Consider the following 25,394-nt stretch of genomic DNA (forward strand, 5'->3'; position numbering starts at 1 on the left):
CTCTTAACAACTCATCAAGAAAGAAAGAAAGAAAGAAAGAAAAAAAAAAGATAAACAGGATTAACTGTTTACTTTAAGTGAGCCGAAGTCTGGTTGTTTTTCTGAAGAAGAACACAATGTACTGTTGTATCTGGTTTCCAGAGTGGTGTTTATCATAATTCCTTGTGCGGTGGTTGGTAGAGTGCTGGGAAGGCTCTCCGCCCACTCGCAGCTCGCTCCCTTTCCCTCTCCCATTGAGGCCTCCGGCCAGGACTGTGAGATGGAGCGAGCTGTCCTGTGTGATCTTTACTGCCTGACATGAGCTGACATTGACCCAGAATAAAATAACAACGGCCGTTTCCTAGAACTCTCCGTGGACTGCTGAGAACTGCTACCATAACTCTCGTAAACACGCGAGGCACACACACAAACACGCTCCCTCTCCCTCATTTAGAAACACACCTAGGAAAGGCAGCCGCTAAAGCAGCGTAAAGACAAACAGCGCAAGAGCAAAACAGAAACGGCCGACCCCACGAGATAGAGTGGAAAATTGCCTTTCTGCCAGGGAAGGAGCCCCGACATAATTTCACTTGTACTTTTCTTCTTTGCTCTTTATTCTGCCTTTTTTTTCAATTAATATTATATTTTTGTGCTAGTTCAGTGGGATGATGTGGCATGGAAACAGCAGAATTTCTTATTGAATACAGACACAGCTCTGTAAGAAATCCCGCAGTGATATTATATTTCACTCACCTTTCACGTGTGCTGAGGAAGCACATGTGCAGTGCTGTACTGCCAATAATGTGTTTTAAGATGTTGTGTGCCTCCTGAATGGGCAGTTGATTTTTTAATACTCACTTAATGTTGTTTTTTAGTTGTTGTTGGTTTTTGGATTGGGGTTTTTTAAAATAAAATCTTCTAGGATCCTATTAATGATCTGCATGGTTTGGAAGTAAATCTGGTGAATCCACAAATAACACAGTCTTAAAAGATAAGTGACCGCAGTAGCGCTGCTACAGTGTTCTTGCTTCATTCCATATGCTGTAATTCTGTAAAACCCTCGCTGTGGGTTTCGCAGGGGGAGTTGAGAGTTCTCTAAGCCCTGTAGTGTGGAAGAAGTAGGTTGGTACTGCAAGGAAGCCCTCTCTCTGTATGTGTGTGCATATATATACACACACACACACATATGTATAGCCTCCTCCCCCAAATCAAATGGGATCTAGCACACAGAATAGACTTTTAGGACCTGCCCTCCTAGATACCACCGTATTATTCAGCTATTGCTTCCAGATCACCCTTTAAAGACAGGACTTTTGTTTGCATTTTTACATAGAAGGCACTGAGAAGTGGAGGAAACATAGTGCGGCAAAGATGATGCGAGATGTTGCCAGAACCAGCAGTTTAATGCTGATTTTCTTGGAAAGGAGGGTGCTGAGCACCTTGCAAAAGAAGATCTTTTGGCAGCACCTCGCTGACTGTTGGAATTCTTGGATGCCAAAACAATAATTACAAAGTCTTGAGATTAAAAAAAATAAACAAGGAACCCCTCCTCAGATTCATAGATAAGTACTTTAAATGACTGGGTGGTAATTATATGTTATATTTGGAACATGATTTTTCTGTTGGAGATCATCCATAAGAAAGACTTGCAGTTTTCAGCTGAGCCTGTAGGTTTCTTATATGCACATTTTTACTCTTGATTAATAAATCATGACGTACAGGAAAATAACATTGTCTCTGCATTGTACACTGAAACAACCAAGGGATTGTAATGGTATTCCATCTGAAGTAATGGTATTCCATCTGAGGTAATGGTACACTGAGGAGCCTGACATGCATGTGCATCATTATTTTTTTTGCCAACTACAATTAACAGCATAGCGAGTCTGAAACAAGCTAGGATGTTCTGATGTGCTTGCTTTTTTATTACCACCCCAAATTGTTTTTATTTACATAACAAGCTCAATGGAATGGATCCTAGCAGAAGGACCATAAATGATGTGCAGTGTCATGTTGTACGGGGGAGATGCGTGAGGGATCTGGAGGAGGAAGGCCTCACTGGTTTCTTGAGGCTGAACTTTTGTACAGACTTCTAGAGAGTACTTGGGAAGTTATTTTCCTTAACTTTCTGTGTCTTCCAAGCCAAGCATCAGTATAAGTTTTCACTTGCATGACATAATCACTTTGGATTTAAACTATTAATATAGAACAACTCCAATATTAATTTATGAATCCAACGTAAGTGAAGCTATCAGCTGATACCAAAAATATTTCTCAAATGCAACTCTCTAGCTGTTTGAAATTATAGCAGGCTCCATATTGTGTTTGAGTGGATGTCAGGAATGTCTTTTTATGGTTTTAAATGCTTTGTTTGCTTTTGAGTAAAATTCTGCATACAAATAAAGCACACAAATCAGCAGTTTAATTTGAAAATGTGCTTAGTGTCAGACGGGGAGTTTATAAAGTTCGTTTGGTGCCGCATGAAAGTTTCATAGAAGAAATAGTTTATGCTGAAAAAATTGTCACGTGTGAAGCCATGGTTGTCATTGCAAGTATGAAAAGCTGGATGGTTTTGTGCTACACCCGTTCCCAAGAAATTGTATATGGTTCTCACCAGGCCCGTGGTGTTCCATGTTTTGAGTGGGAACGTGAAAAGTGCTGTGGAGCTCCATTGTCTACATGCATGTTCTGCGTTAAAAAGGTAGCCCTGCTGATATGTCTGGCTTATACAGGTCTCTTCCTACGCATATAAAAGCCATTTCCCACAGAAGTGCTGCTTCTTCAGGTCATAGACAGAAAATAGCAGGTGGAAAGATTAACTTGAATGAAGAAATGGAAAAAGCAATCAACAGGCGGGGATTCATGAAAGACTGTGTGGAAGTTGCATTTTATTTTCCAGTTTGTATTGAAGTAAGTGACTATTCAAGGAAGTGAATAAAAATAAGCAAGTTATTTTATAATCTCTCTCACTCTTTTACATTTTTTAAACGTATGCATAAAAATATAAGGAAAACCAAGGAAAATCTGAAATGATGGGCTTGGTATAGTTATTGTAGTGAGTTATTTGCAAAGTATATTATATAAATACTCTGTTACACACATGCTAAGAAGTGCCTGCAAAGAAAAGGTTCCTTTCCTGAGACCGAGGAGGCCTCTACTACATATTTTGTATTTGAGATGCTGAGATAAGACTTGCTTATGGCCCTGGTGATACTCGTGTCACATGTGCAGTTTCCACCAATACTTCTGCAACGACAGCCTGTCTCTTGCTGTAGGGAACTGGAGTATCTGGTGTTAACTCTGTGTGCTGTTCCTACTCTGCCAGGTCCAGCACTCCTGAGCTGCCTTCTCCTTTCTTTCCTTCTGCGGCCTTCCACAGTTACCAAATAAAAACATACATTATCACAAACTCCACTTTTCAGTAATTTTAAACCTCCAGTTTTCAAAGCAAATGATTGTTGTTTTGGTCATCTCAGTGCTTCAAACTGGAGCAGCAGCCCAAGTGCTAGAAATGGCTATGTACTTGTAAGGAGTTAAGACCAGGACTCTTCTCTGAGTTTGACATTCCTCTTACAAACTGGAAGCAGTGGTCCTTGTGCTTTCCTCTGTAACTGTGTACCTCTGCAACCTATGCATAGAAGGGGTTCATCATAATCATAATTAATTTTTATTTGTATCATTCGATCCATTGTTACACTCTGTAGAGCTTCACTCACTATTTAGTGACAGCAAATGGCATGGGATTTAAGCAGAAAACTCTGAATCTTGTGTCTCCCTGAAGAAGGCTACAGTGGGTACATACTTTTCAAAAGGAAACACAAAGCAGTTTGTGATCTGGTGAATATGGTGCTTTTAAAAGGAAAATCCTACTGGTGTTATGAGGGGGTAGGGGAGATGGATAGTTGTCCCTTGTTTAGACCTGTGCCCTGAGCTCTGATTTTTCAGAGATAATATGGGTATGGTGGATGCAAGGAGTGCATAAAGTTGGGATAAATTAAATCCCAGTAGGGTGGTGTCCTGCAGGTTACAATTTGAATCTGAGCCATATTAGCAGGAGTTAAATCAGCTCCACCTTGAGACTTGACCAGACAAGTTGCTGAATTGGAGTTGTGTAGGTAGTGTTGTGCCTCTGGTGATTAAGGGAGAGGGGGTTTTTGTTTATGTGTGTTTGTGTTTGTGTGCTTTATGCTTCTGCTAGGACTGCAGCTCAAAAAGATAAGAAGTCCTTCTGACAAACAAAGCAGCAGCAGCTGTCTCTTGGATGGTTAAGATAAAGAATGAGCAAATATCAGAGCTAATACAATTCAATCAGTTTTCAGGCATTTCCCCATTCTCCCCTTTCCCTCCCTTCCAAAAGGAGAGGAACTAATGGAAGTCCCTGCTGAGCACTGGGAAGGTGGCAGCATTTGCCTGGCTGTCTGGCACCTCATGCCATACTGCACAGCTTAGCTATGCATGGAGAAAACCTGCTGTGGGCCACATGGTTGTCCTCCTACCCTACGGTAAAAGAATTATTTGTTAGTTAAGATCTGTTCATGACAAATTTCTGCTGCTTTTTTCCACAAGACTTAGTAAAGGCAATCCCTGTGTCTTCGGTCAGTTCTGGCCTCCGTGTGCTCTCATCTCCTCCACAGGCTGATCTCCTTTTTTTTATTCTTTTCCACTAGCTATTGAGGAGGCCACAGGTGACCAAAGCTGAAGAAGATTTTTGTCACTATGTCCTCTCCAGATAGTCAGCTGCCCAATATGAGGCAGGCAGTATGGAGAGATATGATTTTTCATGCATAAAAAAAGTAATAGTAAAAGAAGGCTTTACCCTTTACCCATGAAGAGTGACTAACTAGGAGAAGGGCATGGCAGAGTAATCCTATAATCCTCTCCAGATTTCTACTGGGAGACATTTTGTCCTAAAGATCAGCACAGGCATAGAAATAATGCAGAGTAATCAGTCTCATCTTCCCCCAGCCCCCATCCTTGCTCCTGGCTATTAACAAATTAACAACATCTTCCCAAGCTTTTGCATGAGACTTACTGTGTCATTGCTTTAAAAAAAGAAAGAAAAAAAGACTAATCTCTGCCTCACTTCTTATCATTCCCTATCTTCGCCCCCTTTGTTATTACCAATGAGTCATACTTCACCTTTTCCTTAGTCTGCAGCTCCCACACTCCCTCCTCTGCTGGCTTTCCTGACACCCCTCGCTCCTGGAGTGAATCCTCTGCTCCTCTGCATGAGAAACTTCAGTTTCCAAAACCATATTTTAAATTCAGGTCTTACGCAGGGTTGCATCCTATTGTCCCAAAAATAAAGATGGCCCTTATTTCCTCCCTACATGAGCACCACTGATAAAAATGCTGATCTTACCGGGTTTTTTTAACAGTTCACTACTATGCATGCTGACAAGGCTTTGGTAAAGGTATTTTTTAACTGATTCAGTACAAACGCCACATTTTATGGAAAAAAGTATTTGTGATAGATATACACAAAATAGAAATGCTGAATTCGTGGCTGCAAATACTCACTTTGGATTTGCAGCTTGTCTGGTGATTTAGATGTGGGTTTTCATCGTGGTAGAGATCTTCAAAGGGGTGTGAAATCACAGGACAAACTGTTGCTTTAATCACAATTAGACTTGCTGCTAAAACTTAATTTGCAAGAACATTTGCTGCAATATGAGAGCAACAGCGTAACATGACAAAATAATACAAATGCACTTTTGTGGGAATAAAGTGAAATCAAGGAAAAAAGCAGTGCTGGTGAGGAGGTGAAGGCCATGAATCAATAGCCTCCAAAAGCAATGAAACTACTGTGAGTGATGCTAACAGCGTGTGCAAAATCCATAAGAACAGAACCTGTTTCAGAGGAACGTGAGAATAGTTCTCCAAATTCATCCCTGAGTCTGTTGTGGGATTCAGCTGATTTCATGATAGTCATTAAGTAGGAAAATCATTTGTCACTCATCATTTAATATCTATAACATTACCTACTAAATCAGTGTGAGACAGATGAAATGATGTTGAGAATATTTCCATTTTTTGGCAACATTCATTCATACTGTTTTAAAAGTGTGCTGAAGTGGGGAACTTGTGTTTGTGAAGTTCTCCCCATAGCATTAGTTTGGGGTATTCCTCTTATTTTAGTCTGAAATTGGGCATCTGAAAGTTATTTGTGAAATTCTGTTTTCCAAGTGAGTGAATATATACACTTAATTTTAAATGCACATTGTGGAGAAGTCGTGACTATCTTTTGGATACTGTAGAACAAGGTAGTGTAGTGGATGTCTGCTCACATGTATGGTCCTAATAAAGCAAAAGTACTTGGGGTCTGGTGCAAGAGATTCTGCTGCTCTATTGTTCTTTATGATACCAATAATCATGAACACATTACTAGTGTAACTGGGAGCATTAATGATATAGGCCTCAAGTTACACAGTTCTTTCTTTACTTCTATATATCGAGCTTGATCGTATGGTGACCATTCTCCCATCGTATGACCTTGGACATTGCGCTGCATATGCTAGACAACTGGAGTGGGAGCTTCAGCCTCCTATTCCTGCCTGGAAAATACATTCTTGTCTAGAAGTAGCACTCCATGCAAATAGAATTACCTATTTTATATATATGTACCTAAAAATTACTTCTAGAGTTAATTTTGAAAGAGCTGATCTGATGATGATATTTGGCTACAGTACTTTTTTGGCCAGATCAGTTTCCTATCCTAGCCATTTATGCTGCCACCACAAAGGGATGGAAATATGCAGCCAGGGATGTGGGAATTGGGACTCCCATGTCTGACAGCAGCTGTCTCTTTGCTTGGCTTAAAAGGACTGGGAAAATGCACTTTTGGTAACTGGTGTCTTCAGCACCAACCAAGCTAATTTTATTTGGGCAATTAACATGTCCCAGAGGACTTAATATGAGCCTGGTGCCAGCTAGTCTGAGACTTACTTGCGTTCAGTTATGTCACACTAAAGATATGAGGAATTCCAGTGATCAGTTAAGAGTCTGCTGAACTGATCAGATCTGAGACGCTAACTCAGTTGGCCCTTGCTTGCTCCAAGATATGGAGGCCTAATTTTTCACAATTAACAGTCACTGAATGTTTTGTTAACATAGGCAAAACTGTTTGCTTTCTTTTTCCTGTTCCCCTCAATCTGATTTTCAGAAATGTCCAGAGCATATTAGCTCTGTTTTTCCAAACAAAACAATAGCATGAAGAGTTTCAGTCCAATCAGTTAAAACTTGGGAGAGTTTTTAACCAATTGTAAGGTCCTAAGTGGCAGACAGCTGTGGTTCTTCTGCTTCTAGGGTGTCATGTTCATAGCACATCAGTTTTTGTTCTGTTGAGTTGGAGATTATCTTGTACGAATCCAGAAAGCATCTCATGGATTGTTGTACACAGAAAATTAAAAGAGTGATAGAGCTGTTGAAGATACAAGTTGGTATTGTTAGGACAGTCACCTGCTCTCTAGACTGGGGAGACCACTCATCCTAGAGATGAGGGTATGTATGTATCCTTCCAGCCAACACATCACAGCAGCATTTGGTTTCCTCCTTTTTATCATTGCTCAGGGTAGAAGCAGTGTTTCATGGCTCTAAAGGACTTCTTAACCTTGGCAGACTGTGGAGGAATTGTACCTAAGCTTTCTTTGCCTGGTGAAGACTCTGTTTGTGTGGGACCCTTGTAGCTAGAAATATGGGAAAATACAAGAGCCTTTATTTTTGTTCAGTCCTACCACTCCCTGCTTCTCAAAACCAGCATCAAAATCTGGAAAATGAGGACTCTCAGATGGTGCTTGCGCAGCTGCTGATACCTGAAAGGCTTTGAAGTTGTGTCCTATGTCCAATACGGCCCTCTCAAGGGTGTAAGCCAAAGTTAGGCAGTTCACAATGAACAAGGAAACTGTGATTAATGAGCTTCCCCGTGAAGAAATACATGGATTTCTTTCAGAGAAATGTAGGTGCTCATTTCATTTAAAATGTGTTTTATAAAGATGTAATGACTCCTGTTGAATGCTTTCAGGATGCATATAATATGTTATATGATGTGCTCCAAAGCAGTTGGAGTTGGCCTGCTGTGAACCATAGTACTGCTCTGGAGAAGGTAGTGTTGGCACATACCTTTGAAATGAACTGAATTCTGCTGCCTAGTGCAGCCTAGTGAGTTTTATTTAGAAATAAAGATGTGTGTGCTACCCTCAAAGGTAATTTTTGTCTCCCTTTGAAAAGTTTCCATGCTTAACTGTCTCTTTCTGGGGCAATTAAACCAATCTTGTAGACAGCAGCCTCCTTCCTCCAGCACTGCATGACTCATGCTATCGTGGCTGCTCATCTCAGGTGCAGAATCTTGTGAAATGCATTTTTGACTATCTAAATGTATGACATCCACTGATTTTGCCTTATCTGCTATGACAGTAATATCTTCTCAAAATGCCAGCAAACTGGTTAAGCAATACTTCCCAGTCCTGCAGCCCCTACTTCCATAGATTACTTTAATCAAATTGTTTGTTTAGCAGATTCTTTAATTACCTCCTTAAAATAGTTCCTTTGGGCTTCTTCATACCCGATATTGAAAGTACTAATCTGTAGTTTCATGCTGTTATTTGGTTTTTGTCTATTTGTTTGGTTGGGTTTTTGTTTTTAAAGAAAAATTTCATTTCACTCTTCTTTCCATCCTCAGGACTCTTGTAAAAAAAGTTAGAGAAAATGTAATACTTTGCCAGTTTCAATCTTGATGATTGTTACTTCTGAAATATGTTGCTTTATTTTCTTCTAAGCAGAATTCTTGTATTTATATATGCCCACACACACGTATACATTTGCATCCTTGCCCTGTCTGCATTGCAAATTCACCTCAAGTTAGGCAAAAAATTCAACCTTCTTTCTTTTTAGGTACACAAACCACATAGTGTGTAGCCGTTAGTTGATCTAATCCCCAGTGTAAGTGCTTTATGCTTTTTTTTCAGTCATACTTCTCTATTTCATGGCCCTGTTAGCTCCTGTAAATATACATGAGAAAACCTTTAACGATAATGGTTTTGTTTATCAGTATGAGTATTCATTATTTGGTAGGAATTCTCCAGATATTGTAGAGAATAACCCCTGTTTTGAACCTTGTAATGTAATTTTCAGAAATTTGCTAACTATTTTGTTATGAACAGGAGCCGATGAGTAACAGAGGAATGTTTTGCAGGTTATGCCTCCTTGTCCAGGATGCCTATGGCATGTTCAGTGAAGTGCAGCTGCAGTCCTTGAGTTCTGCAGATGACATTGAGCAGTACTGCAGGAGATGGGAAGGAAAATTCTGCTGCCTATCTGGAATGAAAGTTTTGCAAAGAACCACAAGAGGAAGGTGAGAACGATTCATGGGAGAATGTACTGCTTGCTGTGGCAGGCAGAGATCATCTGCCTTCTTATTTATTTCTGTGATCAATATTCTTTGGAAAAACTGAATCGGGCTTTGTTCAATTAAATGTCCTCGTTGCCATTTTTGAGGCATCCAATAGTACCTGACCCAACCATACTCCAAAATGAGCATAAATAGGCTAACACACAAATACACGCTTAGCAGAGCAAGCGACCAAGAAGAATTACGGTATGCAATATTTAATAAAAGATGAGTGTTTTCTTCCTCTTCAGTGGATTCAAAACCTTAAAAACATGAGTTCACTTCCCTTTCATTGCAGAACTGTTTATTACAGTATGTTTTTCTACTGTGCTGCCCAGTCAGGGTTGAAGATTCAAGCACAAACTCTTCCTTAGTATATGAGAGCTTAATTCAGTTAACTCTATATGGTTTTGTAAGCACAGTTTAACTTTCTTTAGAAAAAATAATTCTTGCAAATTGTAAAGCCATTCTTATTTCAGAATAAGAATGTCCACAGGTTTATAGACAAAGCCCCCCAAGTAAGTAACAAATTGATGTATGGTACCTCTCAGATTTTTGCTTATTCTATGATTCCTTTTACATTCTTTGTATAAAATAAAATATCTTTAATCAAGGAAAAAAAACTTTAAATAGTTATCTTACGGAGTATCTTTCTAAGGAAATCTTTATGGTGTTCACATGGGGACCTATGTAAATATAATTAGATTGGTTCAATTCTCAACATAATTTATTTGTACAAGCATCTGATCTAGATAAGCCTTCAGTATTACAATGGTTATGATATTTCTGCTGACACTTTTTTTTCCTGTTGAAAAATGCTGTTTCATCAAAACCAGAATGTTTCATGGAAACATTATCTATTTTGGAGACAACTTTGTTGGGAAGATTTTTTCAGGTCCAGAGGGAGTGAATACTCTCTCTCATTCTCATTTCATGAAAACTTTCAGAAAGTCTCATTTTTGTTTCATATTGGAACAAAAACAAATTTCAAAGCCTTGAAATGTTTAGCAAAATGGAATTGTTGTTTTCCAGCCAGCCCTATTCAGTATGCTTTTCTTTTTATGTACTTGCAGTGTTAATTTTCAGATCCTTTGGATTTCAAGCCTACTTGCATTTTTATGGATCTTTAATAACAAACACGTCTTCTTATTTAATTATTTTGTTGGCTTTTTTTTCAAGTTACATTTTTTCCAAACAAATTAAATAATGGCGTTGGAATTCTGGATACAAATGAAGTTTTACAACTGGCTGCTGGTGTTTCCAGTACTCTGCCTAGCTAATAAGAGACAGACTTTTTCTAATGTAAATTGTGTTTCAAAGCAGCAGTAACTTACTTCTGGCTATTCTGAGGACGATTAGAAGACACACTGCTGAAAATGCTGGTGGCTCAGCTGGAGCTGTACTGGTGGTAACCCTGCTAAGAAACTTGAAAAGAAAAAGGCAAGCGTAGCTTCAGGGACAGTGCAGTGCTTAAAACGTGATTTCGTTGTACAAGATGGGTGGGTGGGGGAATTGTTCAAGGATTTATTTTTTCTTAATTGTTTTAGCCTAAGTTCTGCTTTATAACTTGTTACTTTTAAGTGTTGGGACACGTTTTGTGTCATTCTAGGTGTGATGGAAACCACACTAAAGCCATAGCTGAAATTAATATAAGGGAGTACTTACTCACACAGAGCATAATTAGACTGTAGAACTCATTGCCACTGGATAAATGGGTTTCCAGAGACAGTGGAATATCCGAGCACATGATGGGATATGCCTGTAAGTGCCTAACCTTGGCTTGCAGCACATGAGTGAATAAGAACTATGTGGTCTGCCCTGCAAGAAAGACTGCTTTTTTTTTTTTTTTTTTTTGAAAACACCAATTACTTTTTGGAAGGAGATGGCTTTTAAACCATTTGTTTCCTGGAGTCCAACAGTGGCTTTTAAAATGGATAAAAGGGAAGAAAATGTAGGAAATATGAGGGAAAAGTAATGACTTTTTTTTTTATTTGTGCCTTTGAAGCACATGATCTGGAGAAAGCCAGGAATGGCTAATAAGATCCCATACATGCATGTTGTACCCCAGTTACATGGACTGTAGTCTCTCTTACAAAGAGAGTGCTTCCTCAGTCCTTCTGTGAGACAGGACATTTGCATTTAACAAATACAAGAGGTTCTCAAGCTTTTTCCGTCAATGGATAACTGTTGTTAAAAAAAATTCCAGTCCATCATCCATCCTCATCATCAAGTATTTAATTTAAAGTGCTATTTAACATCATTCCAGTAAATGCAATTTTTAAATCACTTTTGTAAGCTGAAGTTGCATTTCAAGGACTAAAAACCTATAATACCATTGTATTTTATATCCAGGCAAAAACCTGCCTGTAAACCTGACTTGATCTTTGGAATGGACCTGTACTGTAAAATGTGCTAATGAAACTAAACCCCATACATACATGCATTACCCACCTTACATGGACTGTAGTCTCTCTTACAAAGAGAGTGCTTCCTCAGTCCTTCTGTGAGACAGGACATTTGCATTTAACAAATACAAGAGGTTCTCAAGCTTTTTCCGTCAATGGATAACTGTTGTTAAAAAAAATTCCAGTCCATCATCCATCCTCATCATCAAGTATTTAATTTAAAGTGCTATTTAACATCATTCCAGTAAATGCAATTTTTAAATCACTTTTGTAAGCTGAAGTTGCATTTCAAGGACTAAAAACCTATAATACCATTGTATTTTATATCCAGGCAAAAACCTGCCTGTAAACCTGACTTGATCTTTGGAATGGACCTGTACTGTAAAATGTGCTAATGAAACTAAACTCATTTCTTCTCCCGATAAGAAAATACTTGTGTTCCAAAAGAAAAGTGGGATAAGAAGTTACATAACCATGTCCTGTCTTAACCAAGATCAACCCTGTGAAAAATTAGAATTATAGTAATCTTACATTGAGAGAAACACTGTTAATGTTGAATATTGGTTTTTAACACCCATGTGCTCTAACAAGTATTATGGTCTTGTACAAGGTCATTTGAAGGTCTTTCATTGATTTTGAGGTGGTTTTGAGAACAAGTCCCATACCCCGCATAAAACATACTCCCCAAAACCATCTCTGCAAGAAATCCTTCTCTTTGTAGTCCGATAGAGGAAGTGATGTTTCCCTTTGCAGTCCAGTTCCTGGCAATTCTGTAACACGGATGGACACGGCTGAGTCACAGCACAGTTGCTATGGCTTGTCCGCTGTCTTTTTTCTAGCAGTTCTTCTAGTCTGTAGAAGATACTGTAGCAGCTGTAACCAGTATTGTAGCAGCTGGATTAACAGCATGTATGTGGTTCAATATCTGTTTCTTGACACCTTTTCTCTTCACCCTCTCATTCATATTTGTCTCCTTGCTTTTCCTACAACTGTTTTCTGAACTGCACACTTAATATCATCAGAAAAGAAGAGAGAGAAGGTTTAAAGAGAGAAGACTGAAAAATGTTCATTGATCTGCTGGTGATGGTGTTGGCTCCTTAAAGGTGTATGTTCTTGCTCTTGTCCTCCCACTACCTCATATGTCAGTCTTATAAATTCAACCCCTTGAGAAAGAGGAAGTGAGATTTTGATGGTGTAGAGCTAGAGGCAGAAATTTTGGTCAAGAATCTGTATGCAGTACAACTCAGATGTAACCTCTCCTATTTTAAGAGATCCCAGGCATGTTTCAGGTATGTCTGGTATAACCAGTAACTAAATGGATGCAATTAGATGCAGGGACTGAGCACTCACTAAAATGCCTCAGGAGTAATTAACCTATAAATTGTCATAGTCTGCTGCTTCCTACCAGAAATTAATTTCAATGAGCTGGGATAAACTTTGTAGTTAGATACCTGCCTTTATTGACAAAAATACTTTTATGTTTTTAGCCCTGACTGGAGTTCCACATGGAATAATAATGTGGATTTTGAAAATTTGTGGTTTTTCACCTGATCTGCCAGGCACTGAGTTGTTTTACTGCTGAGTATAGCAGACCTACCTGCTTCTTCTCTTTATGCTTTCATTTCTACCTTATATGCTTTCATATAAGGTAGAAATATGAAGAGTTTCTATTCATCAGAACAGAAAATTGACACCAATTTAAAAATCAAGGGAAGGGGAAGAAATGCTTTAATGTAATACGTAACTAATGCAGGTTGTAAGTACCAATTTCAACCCTAAATTGAAAAAATGCATAACAAGTTTCAAAAGAAGATTCATGGATAGTGCTAAAATTCACACTTTGGATTTGGAGTAAAATACTTTGAAGGATACATCAACTCATAAGCTTTGGCACATGACCCGACCTTTAATTCATGGCAGGTTGTTCTATAATAGTTTGCTGTATTATCTGTTGCTTTTTCCTCTAAAGTAGGTAGATTCTGAATATTGAGTTCATCAATTAGTGTTACGTTTCTCTCAGAAATTTCTGCATTTTCAAATAAAGTTGATTTATTTTTTTGTCATTTTAAACTTTCAAATGTTAGGCACTGAAATGTGAAATCTCCCTGTATTTGTCTGTAGTGCTGGTCAATGTTGTGCCTGAGGCTTTTATTTCTTCTTTATTTTTCTTTTTATTTAAGTCCCATACTTCTCTGGCCTTTATCTTTCTCCTTTTTCCTCTACTCCTCACCATACACTTTCTCTTTTTTTTTGTTTTGCACTCGGAAGAGAGGACCACCACTAACTGTTATAAAGTGTTTCAACTGCAAGACGTTGACAGGAAATGTAATAGTAAGAACCCTCCGCAGAGCAAGGAAGTCATAACTTCCTTCCTTTGGTTTTCCCTCCTCCAAAAAGACTGCCATCTAAAAGACCCACCCATGTCTCTGAGGTTTTGAGGTCCTGAAACACTTAGGTAATTGCTGTGGTTAAAAGTTGAGTTCCATTTAAAACATAATTTCAGTAATCGCATTGAAGGTTTGAATATTTGCTTTACTTTTTTATCATTTTTTATAACTGCTTATGTATCAGAAATTAACTTCTTTTCCTGAGTTTTATTCTCTTTAATAAGCATGGACTGCTGCTTGTATCTTCAGTGCTTCTGTCATGAGTCTGTTTAGTAACCACAATTGGAGAATAACATAGGCATATCCATATTGAATCAAAAGTATTTTATATTATAATTCTGATGTTTTAATGTAGTATATGTCATTTATAATATACTATAGAAAATTGAGTTATTGAAGTATGTAAATAAATTATTCAACAAAATAATTTCATGTATCTAAACAAAACTTAGGGGGAAAAAAGCAGCCCTTCCTCCCTGCTTTTATTTTGACTCAGATGCTGGTTTAGTAGGCTCAGATTTTTACTTTTTGATTTTCCTGCTTTTATTACTCAAGTCTGAGAAAATATGATGTTGCATGGCTTGTGCACTGCAAGGTCTTAATAGGTCAATTAAAGGGAGAATTAGCCTGCAGTATTGGCTTTATATTTGGATTGCTTGTCTTTTGATAGTTGAAGCTTATGAAGCTTCAACTATCAAAGTTGAAGCTATGTGATTATTACTGAATTTCTTTTTAGTTTTGAGCAAGGAGATGTTTCACAGAGAGCTAGGAATTGCTTTATTTTTGAGGTCTTCATAATTGAAATTGATAGTGCCAGAAGAAAACTGTTTCAGTTTAGACTAAAATTGGGAGAGTAGGAGAGGAGGAAGACAGAGAAGTGCCAAGTCTTGAGTCCCCAGAGCAAAGCTGTGGAAGATGTTGGAAGAGAATCCTAGCATCTTTCTTCCTTTCCTCAACTGTAAACCTTACATAGTCTTTCTTCTTTTTCTAGTTATGGGCATTGTTTTCCTTCTGCTTTATTGGACATTGCTGTTATTTTCTCCTTGTACTAATTTCCCCTAAACCTGTGGTATGATTATTAAAATTGAAAAATCCTGCAAACTATAAGCCATAAAGTTAAAAAGTTGAATTGGACGTATCTCACACAAAGTTCTTGGACCAGAACTGCAGGTGAAACTTCATGCTTGTGAGAGAAATAAACAAAATCTTCTTAGTAAGTTATGAAATAAGTTGTCAGATCAGTTTTAGTGAAATACAGTTTTGGAAAATCAAAATCTGAAGTTGTTTGATTTTTGTAGTATAGTTTGTAGTGTGTAATGAATGAAATTTCCATAGGATCAGAGTAGATGTACTGAGACTGTAGATACTGGTTTATCCCTTTACTGGATTGATATACAATTACAATGGGTTTTATTTTTAATTTGTATGTTTTTATAAAAAATCATAGAGCAAACATATATATGCATGTCTGCACATATGAACATATGCTGTTTGACAGTGGAGGGCTAAACATCTCAGGAAGGCTTAGAAGCAGAAGGCAACTTCTGTCTCCTGCTAAGCTGTGAAACAGAAAAGGAAAGTGTTTAGGTGAGCAAATGCAAGCAGCTTCTTCTGTACAGGGCAGTCTACTCATTGTGGGGAGTGAGAAATAAATGCTATTTCATTAATATCACTTGCTGTCTTCTAGTTATTTTTCTATGGTGTAGTTTAAGACAATTAGCTAAATAGGTCAGGATTAATTTCTGCATGTACTGCGTGTATATTTTGCATTTTCTCAGCCATGTATTTAGCCTTTTAACAGTATGAAATCTTTAAAATTCTCTGACTGCTGTCTGGGTATGCAGCAGGCAGTTTGCATTTATGATTACATGGAAAAGACATACCAAAGTTCAGCAAGCAAAATGTAACTGGAGAGGGAGGCCGTTTGAGCACATTGGATAATAAAAATAATTAAGGGTACTAAAAAGAATTATTTTGCATATTATGTATACATACGTATGTCTCTGTGTGTGTACACACACACACACACATATATGACAGTATCATTATATATAAGCAAAGCATGAAGATGTGGGTGTACAGCAGAGAATACCTGTATGTAGAGGACTGCCTCTCATAAATCCGTACTTCTCTGGACTCTATAATGGAGTCTATACTCCATTAGACTTACTGGTGGCCTTGCTATGTTGGTGATAAACAGTGAACATCTGCATATTTAGTAAGGGACAAAACAATTTTTACCAAACATAGATTGCAGTTTAGCATGGGAAGTAGGGGGTTGAATCTGTCATTTAGAATCTGATAGATGATTTCTGTCCTGGTATGGATTCAGTCTTTTTTTCTTTTTTGAGGAAAAGGTGTAGAATATTACAATAGAGAGTCCTTGTCTCTGAAAAAAAAAAAAAAAAATCAAAATACTTTACATGTTCTTTTTTTTTTTTAATCCATGAGCCTGTTTCTTCTCACTTCTTACTGTAACTTTTCCTTTTTTTATAAATCTGTCCTGTGATCAAAATTACTTTAAATTTTTTAAAAATAGTGGCTAATAATTGCACTCACAGAGCAAAATTTTAAAGTTTTTTATTTTTTCTTCTGTAGCCAGAAAGGCTCTTTGTGCACATGGAGGCTAACCCTTCACTGCCAGCTGTTCATCTCTTGTGCTGACTCTGTAGCTGAAGAAGGATACACATATTGGATAAAATATACCCGTTGTTAAAGTCAGATTGAAGTGGGATTTGAGTGTTGCTTGGCCAATAAAGAGAATGAATTTTATTCTTTCTGTAAGGATAATGATTTTCTACAGAGGAGAAACACGGTCTTGCCATTTCTCCACTGTCATTGCTTCCACCTCATTCCGCCTTCTGCTAATATGAAATCCACAAGTGTAAAGAGAGAATTAGCTTTCTTGGAGGCACATAAATGGGTGGAGCAAGATGGGAGCTCCTCACCAGGCACGCTGATTGATGCAGTCCCTGGCATATCTGTGGCAGCTCCAGGAGAGAACATCCCCTTTGGTAGAGGATCCCAGCAAGATGTGGTTTGGAACTTGCGAATAATTCAGGTGACAAATGTCCCTGCCATTGTCCTGGCTGGTGTCGAAGGAGAGGACGGGGCTAGGATATTCAGCAGCCACTCTCTGCACAACACTGCTGCTTGTAAACAAATACTGTCGTTTACTAATAATTACGTGCTCCTAGTTCAAGCAGTAGATGTGGTTATACTTGCATTGCAGCAACATGGCTTGTTTGCTGTAAGTTGATAAATACATGATCTCTGTATGTGGACATGCAGTGTTTGTGGTGCCTTTATACTTGTGCTCTGCCCTTGCCCTCACGCTGCATGTCATGTGAGGAAGGTCACTTCTGTAACTACCCGAGTTGCATGGAAGGCTGCGCTCTCTTTTTGTAACTCTCCTTTTTCATGTCCCTTTTAGCAAGACCAGTTTGTTGCACTGGGCATTGGCCCTCCTGTGACTGTAGAGAGGATATAATTCTGAATGATACAGGATGGAAGTTGTTGCCCTGATCCAGGATTCAAGAAGTGGTCAATTTGCTGTAATATCTCTTTAATACCCAAGAAACGTTGCTTTCTATGTTGTAATGTGCTCACTGTTAAAAACAAAACACAAAACAAACAAAAAACCCAGCCTCTGAGCTCAGCCTTCTCCTTTTACAGGCTTGGTGATGATGCCCTGTAAGTCAGGAAGTTCATTTCTGTAAAAGAGCAGCACATTTGTATTTCTCGTCTGTTCATTAGTGCGGATACAGATATCAACATCATCTCTTTAATCTGCCAGCTTGTTACCTGAATTGTGAACCACAAGCTTAATTCCAGAAGATCCAGTCTGAAATTTACATTCATAAAACTTCTTACATTGCTGGTCCAAAGACATCGCTATTAACACCTGATCGTCAATGATACCTGGTGCTTTACGAAAAAACATGGGAGAAAGTTCACAGCCTATAGACATCCAAAGTCTAAGTGCTTAAGGATCCAGAGAAGGACTAGGGAAGTAAATAAATAAGCTGAAGCAGAAGTGAGCTAAAAGCAGAACTTTAAAGGAGAGTTTCCGTAACCCCTTGAAAGAAGCAGCATATTGCAACGTACTTCAGCCCTGTACCAGAGTATAGCTTTTCCTTCTCCTAAACAGTTGAGTTCAGAAGCTAATATTACTTCTAGCAAATTTTGGACTTCATTTTTTAGAGCTGTTTCAGAAATAGTGGCTTTCTTAATTGGAGGAACAGGCAAATTGTTCTTGGAGGCAGTGTGGGGTTAAAATCCAGATCTCTGTGCTTTGACTACATAGAACAGAGAACTAGGACAAGATAAGTGAGAGCTTTAACTCAAAAATGCATGCCTTTTCAAGTTGGTTATCTGTAGCTATTTCCCTTCCCTCAGCTGTTTTCTTGGCCTCTCCCTCAGATGTTCCTGCTTGTCCTGCAAGGATGCCATATCAACTGACAAGGCAGCCACTGTACAGCTGTGCAAGCTAAAGCTAAAGAGTCTGCAGCATTTTACCTTAGTATGCTGGGCTGTTAATTTTATATTTGTTTCTAAATTAAAAGTGGGAAACTTGCTAAATAAATAAATAAAACCTGTAGCTAAATGAGCAGCTGTGTAGGAAGGAGACCGTCCTCTGCACATGTACTTCAGATAACAAAATCTTACCTGTTTCTGTATATCTGATAAATGCTGGCTTTCCTAAAAGCAGTCACAATCAGCTGTTGGAGAAAAGCAAGAAATGAAATTGTTAGAAGCAAAACTTTTTTTTTTTTTTTTTTAAATCTATCAGTTAAAATAATTAAAAGCTATTTTTTAAAAGTTCTACTGGTGTCTTTGTCCCTCCCAAGCTAGGATTTACCCCAGTTCCTCTGAATTTCATCGTGTAGCAGGCTGTTCATGGCAAAGGATAAATATGACTTGCTTGTCACTGAATCTGATACATCTCCTCCCGCCCTCTCCACCCTGCAGCAGAAATGATGGAGATTTAATTAGACCAAATCAAAACCAGCTTCCAGAAAAAAAAATATATTTAAAATAGTTTTCATAATCATGCAATGGTTTAAATTATATTTCTTAATTAATCTTTTTAATTGGAAAACATTTTAAACCTGTTTTTATTGGTCTTTTTGAAGGGCATTAGGACTTTTTAGTCTAATAGACAGTTTGTGGCCTCCAGTAGTGCCTGTAAAAGTTCCTGGACAAAGTCAAGACTCTGAAATGGTAAGTCTTGTTATTATGGAAATGTATTTTTTCACTCACAACTACTATTGTTGTTGGTAGTGTAATTGTGTTTACTTTGGGAATCAGATTCTCTCCCTCTCTTTAGCTACTCAGTTTTGTTTTACTGGTTCTGACAATCTCCTAGGCTAACCTGAAGCCCTCTGGATCAGCAGCATCTTTCCAAAATGATGCAGTTAGCGTCTTATTAATCCTCTAGAGCTAGAATGATAGGATGTCGGGACAAATTATTCCTCTCCTCTTCTTGGAGGGGGAATTCAGAAGCACTTTTCTGAAGATTAACTTCTGTAAGGATAGACTGACTGCTGAAATCGGGTCTCTTACTAGTTAGGATGATTTTGACTGGTATTTGTCTCATGTGAAGACAGTCAAGTGATGAGCACAAAAATAATCTACTAAAAAGTAATGAAAGTTTATTGTGATTTTAGGGGGTGGTGAAGTAATAGAATGGATTTAAAGTATGTTACTATATATTTGCCATTCTAAAAGTGCATCTTTATTTTTCCTTTAATTAGCTTTTGTACTTGAGAAGAAGTTCTGTCATAATCAACTGTCATTTTGGTAATAAGAGATCATTTGAGAAGTTTCTGGGTAACTAAGTGCTTGTGCTGTCCTGCTGTTCTTGTATAGCCGTTCTTTGGGGAAGAAGTTTGTGGCATTAAAACATTGTGTTAGAGGCTAGGGGAGTCAATCAGGATGCAAATTCTGGAAAAGAAGCTGGAAATAAACAAGTTTCAAAACCAAGGGATATTAAAGGTGGATGTTACTAGTTATTTCTAAAGTCTGAGAATCTTTTCTCTGCAATGTAGAGTGTTCTTCGCATTGTACAGGGGTTTATGTTGAAGAATAAAAAGTTCAGACCTTGGTCATATATAAAACCAATACTGAAACTGAGTGAAATGACTGTTCTCTCTTTGACTCTCCCTTTCATATAGACATTTCAGAAGTCACAGAGGAATGGATTGTTTTGTGCATTAAAATGCTGTGGACAACAGAATGGGAATATCCACAGATGGAGCAAAGTTCTTAAATGTTGTTTGGCTTTGTTATGACTCTCACTTATTCTTCATTTTCTCTATTTTATTAGCAATCTAAAAATGGAGGACACTTTCCATAATAATGTAGTTTACACTTCCATCATGGGTTTGAAATACTTATTCGTTCCACAGGGGATCAAGGCTTGCATTCTACTGCTGCAGGTTTTTGGCTGAGTGGAGTTTTTTCATTTGAGATACATTTTTCTTGATACAAACAGTATAGTTTTATGCACAGTTTTATGTAAACAGTTCTATACATAGGTACATAAATAATATTGCCAGCACACTGATAATATTGTTGGGAAGAGATTTCTTTTGAGCCATGTGTACATTCAAATACCTTCTTTTGTGCTGTCAGAGGCAAACAGAATTTGAGTTGATGTCTTTTGCCTTCTTTCCTCCTTATGAAGATTTTTTTTTTTTAATGGGTGGGCAGCTGTATTTAATAGATTCATATTTCTTTTATTAAATTAAATACTTCATTAACAACAAACGTCACTAGAAGACTATTTTACCATATCCGCAATAAAAAATATTTTCTATCATTGTCTTTTTTTTTCTGAGAAGCCTTTCTAGTTTGGGATGTCTTTAAGTGGTGATTGATAAAGTTGTTATGTCACAGTACTTTTTAAGGGGGAAAGAAAAATCTGGCATAACACAAAGACAGCAGTTCTTGTAGCTGTTGCATTCCTGTTCTTCATTATCTCCTTGTGCTGTCCTGGATTTAATTTTGTAGCTTTAAAAATTCGTCAGCTGTTTACTATCACACAAACCCACCCACATGCAAAAGTCCCCAAATCTCAGAAAAGTTATGGATGTTAAAAACAACAACAAAAAAGAATAATCAGGGCACTCCTACCACGCAATAAAAAAAACGCAAAAACAACAACAAGCACCTTGAACTAGTCACAGTGTTTGCCAAGGGTGCCAAATCATGACGTTTGTGATGATGATCAATATCAGGTTATGGAAAGAATGATACACACAAGCTGATTTCACTTATGACTTGTGAATGTTGGTTTATTAATTTAACTTCTACTTCAGAAAGTCATTGTTATTAACCATATAATTTTGTTTTCACATCCCTTTTAAAATGTAAACCGTGTTTGGCTATTATTATAAAACTCAACTGGCCAAACTGGAGTGCCTTTTTTAAGGTCACATTTCTTTTCCTTACTTTTTAATAGATGACAACTAATCTTCCTCCTCCCAGCTTCTGTTATATTCTTACTGGTCAGTCTGGTGAAATACATGTGGAAGTGGATGAAGAAGAACAGATTTCTAATTTGTACCAGCCACCAGTTGTTCATGATCTAAAGGATATTCTTCAGGTAATCTGCTTTACAAGTCAGATAACAAATGCTTTGTACCACTGGGTTTCTGGTATCATGTTTGTCTCATTCCCTGTTTTTGTACTATTTTCAGATCGATGGTTGTAATGAACGTTGTAGCTTTTGGGCGCAAGTGCTATATCTAAGGCTGCAGGTAATCTTTTCACTTAGCAATGAATTCAACATAAAATCAACATAATGTTTATGTGAAGAAGCCAGTGTTTATCTTGTTTAGAGGAAAACTCAAAACCTTCCTGGTTTATCCTCAGGAGTTGTATGAGCAGAGTTAACACTGGCTCTAAAATGCTTGTGAATGAGTAAATGGCATCTCCACTTTCAATAACATCCAGTCTAGAAAGTGGATTATTTCTGAATAAATTGCTATCTAACCAGAGGTAATATTTCACCCTTACAGGAAGTTCATTGAGACTTGGTTTATAGCTAAATACTATCCTTAGATACATTGCAAAAAGTTCCCAGTCAGTTGAGTGTCTGGGAATAGAATTTAACAGATGATGGTTATATAAAAATACAGTTTTGCTCTTTGCATGTGGACTATTTTTGCTGACTTCAATAGAAGCCCCTCAGGCAAATTTGGCTTTTATGGTCCAGTTAGTAGAAAGGAGGAACTCTTAGGTAAATACATCTGCCATCCATACTATGTTAGAAAGCTTATAATTATGTTTTATTTATTAATTTCTGAATGGTGCTACAATTTTCTTTCAAAATGTTGCTAACTCCCTCAGTAGTTAAAGGAAATTTTTGTTGCTGATTTATTTATTTTTTCCTGGCAACTGGATCCTCAGTACAGCCAGCACTGAATTCTAGTGGAGAATAATTTGCAATTGTCCATCAGCTCCGCAAGAAACAAAGTGTGAATCAAAGCATATGAACCAAAGACAAAGACATTCCAGAACGGCCAGCAAAATAGCTGGAGATGCTTCCCACCAGTATGAGACATAAATTCAATTTAGGTCTTGCCCTTTTGCTTCAGAAGCCAACGATGAGTTACGATTTGATTTTTGGGCAGGGAGTACTTTTAACTCCCAAGATGAGGAGTATCTCTTGTGTTTTCTCCATGCTAAGTGAGAATTTAACAGAGCATTTGCAAACATGAAATTGAAATTAGGGCTAGTGTGATGGGATCTCTAGGGTGCTAACAGAAAGGTGGACACATACATGCCTAAACTTCTATTTCCAAGAAACCTATTCTATTAAAAAATAAAATAAAATTACAGACTAGTGGTATCCTAGCCAAGTATTTTTGTATTCAGGAATGTCTACATCTGAGATGCTGTGGGCCATCAGTGCCTGATCTAGTGGTTGGCAACCCTGTCCACAGCAGGGAGGTTGGAACTAGATGATCTTTAAGGTCCTTTCCAACCCAAGCCCTTCTGTGATTCTATGATCAGTATTATTGTGTAGAAGCACTTCATCATTAAATTAGATAAAAGATGAAGCATGCAGGAACAGATGTGATTTTGAAGAATGGAAACTTAGCTAGCAGAAGAAAAGGTCTATGTTTTTTTCTTTCTACTAGGAGGTTTATTAGCTGTTTTTAAAATGGCTATTCACTTACTGAACTGTAAGCACTAAATTTTCATGAGTGAACAACATGAATGCTCATAATTTTTTTGAAAGTAATGTTGGAAAAGCAATAGAAGATATTCTTCTTCTGCATAACTTCTGGATAACTGCTGGATAATACTTCTGTTCAACTGCTCTGGGAGTCTAAAGGTATTTACCTGCTCTTAGTGTATTGCCTCATCCTCCCAGAAGGTCATGAACAGCAGCTTGTTTACTGCAGCTGCCTTTGCCAAGAGGACATATCCTTCACATGCAAAATCACCAAGTTGTAATGACTGAGGAAGGGACTATGACTTGGTTTATTTCGCAGACTTTTTATTATTAGATAATCTGCTACATGAGCTAATTCAACTGTGCTTTAAGAAATAGTATTTATTAGTGTAGGGACAGTATTCTGAGATACTTCATTTGTGTGAAGGAGGAATGGAAATATGCTTTTATTATTACGCAGAATCTGTACTGTGGTACAGAAGGAATATAAGGAAATATATTCCATCTGTGGTTAAGGAGCTGTCCTTCCTTATAACTCAATCCTGCTGCTATTTGTCTGTTGTGTCCTCTCTGTTCAGAACAAATTGTCACACATAGCAAGATGATGATTTTATACTAACTTGTGATTTTTTGCTGTTGTTATTATTATTTACTTTTTGGATGATTCTTCTGAAAGCCAACTTTTAATGTGTTAGTAATTCTCACGGGACAGCTGTAAAAATTCTGTCTTTGAAGCTGTCCTAATGCTATCTGTGCAGAGGAGGAACACAAATGTATGTAGTTACTAGGCAAAGAAACATCGTCAATGCAATAGGCAGCATATATTGTATTGAGGCATAACTGTAATATCTGAGTTATAAATGTTCCCAGTTTTTATTTACAATTACTACATTTGTTCTAAGAGCAGCTAGCATGAACATAAAGCTAATTTTAGTGTGGTTAACAGTTTCAAGCTTTGAATTCAATCGAAAGCAAAAAGTTGGGGTTCTCATTGCATTACCTGATGCTAGAGACATGCAACTTTGAGAATAAATATCACTTATGTGGTATGTGTCTCTCCAGTCATTGTAGTATTTAATTTTCATTTAAATACGAATTTTTAATCTGTAGACTAATTAAAAATAGTAACAAAAACTTTTTAAATTAGGAAAGTAATTTAATCTTAGTTAAGAATTTTAAAATATTGGAATCTTAAAATTTACAAGTTGCTTGGACTGGTAAATGTGAAGTACACTTTGTTATTAAACCCGTTTTTTCTGAAGTGTGGGAAAATACACATACAAACACAGCTATTATAGAAGCTGGGTTTTTTTTTAAAAAAAAGAGAGAAAAGCATGAATTGTCAAATTGTAACCCATCTGATTTTGTTAAGAGACCCTGGAATAAGCACTGGTGTGTATGTGATGTCTTTCTAGTCTCTCTTGTTCATCATCGCAGTATGAAAAATTTAAAAAACACTACTGTATTTTTTAAATAATCATCATATTGTCATAATTATTTTCAGATATGAAGGCTGAGATGAAATGTAGGTATTTTGTTTGTGACATCAGTGGTTGTGATATACCTTAATTTAGTCACATTTAGTCACAGGTATTTTTATACCTGTCTCAGGCAGAAAACTTACACTGTCATTGCGGATTCCTGGGTCTCTTACTTACGAGTTATCTACTTTCCTATTTCTATGCATCATTCAAATATTTAGAAATGTTTGTTCAACAGAAAGAAAAACCTCCAGCTTTGTAGCTTGCAATAGCTATTAGCCAAGGACTGGTGCTCTTGGGAATCAGATAACAGTACATGGAAAATTTGGTCACACAGGAACAATAGTAGTAGTAGCATTAGCTTTCTTTTTTTAAAGGCAACATGATATAAGCCTTTGTTCATAAAAACATCCATTAACTTTATATATGTATCATATTTATATTATATAAATATATAATCTATAGTATATATACCTTATATTTTTTAAATATATTTTTTTTTTCCAATCCCTATTGCAGTCCAAGTGAGTTATGATAAAGCATGACAGTTAATAAGAGGTAAAGCTAAGA

At 37.3% G+C, this 25,394-nt stretch overlaps 1 protein-coding gene across 1 annotated transcript in view; it reads left to right on the plus strand.

Moving 5' to 3' along the window:
* The window catches only part of SPIDR (scaffold protein involved in DNA repair), a gene marked incomplete at its 5' end in the record, with an annotated part of 72,274 nt that overhangs the window by 34,949 nt on the left and 11,931 nt on the right, over nt 1-25,394 (plus strand). The window contains 4 exons of the mRNA XM_029085742.1: nt 9,170-9,328; nt 19,292-19,379; nt 21,622-21,765; nt 21,860-21,919. Coding sequence (XP_028941575.1) covers nt 9,170-9,328; nt 19,292-19,379; nt 21,622-21,765; nt 21,860-21,919 — 451 coding nt within the window. The remainder of the gene's footprint in view (nt 1-9,169; nt 9,329-19,291; nt 19,380-21,621; nt 21,766-21,859; nt 21,920-25,394) is intronic.

Source organism: Antrostomus carolinensis, unplaced genomic scaffold, assembly GCF_000700745.2.
Source record: "Antrostomus carolinensis isolate BGI_N321 unplaced genomic scaffold, ASM70074v2 scaffold6217, whole genome shotgun sequence".
Lineage (NCBI taxonomy): Eukaryota > Metazoa > Chordata > Aves > Caprimulgiformes > Caprimulgidae > Antrostomus > Antrostomus carolinensis.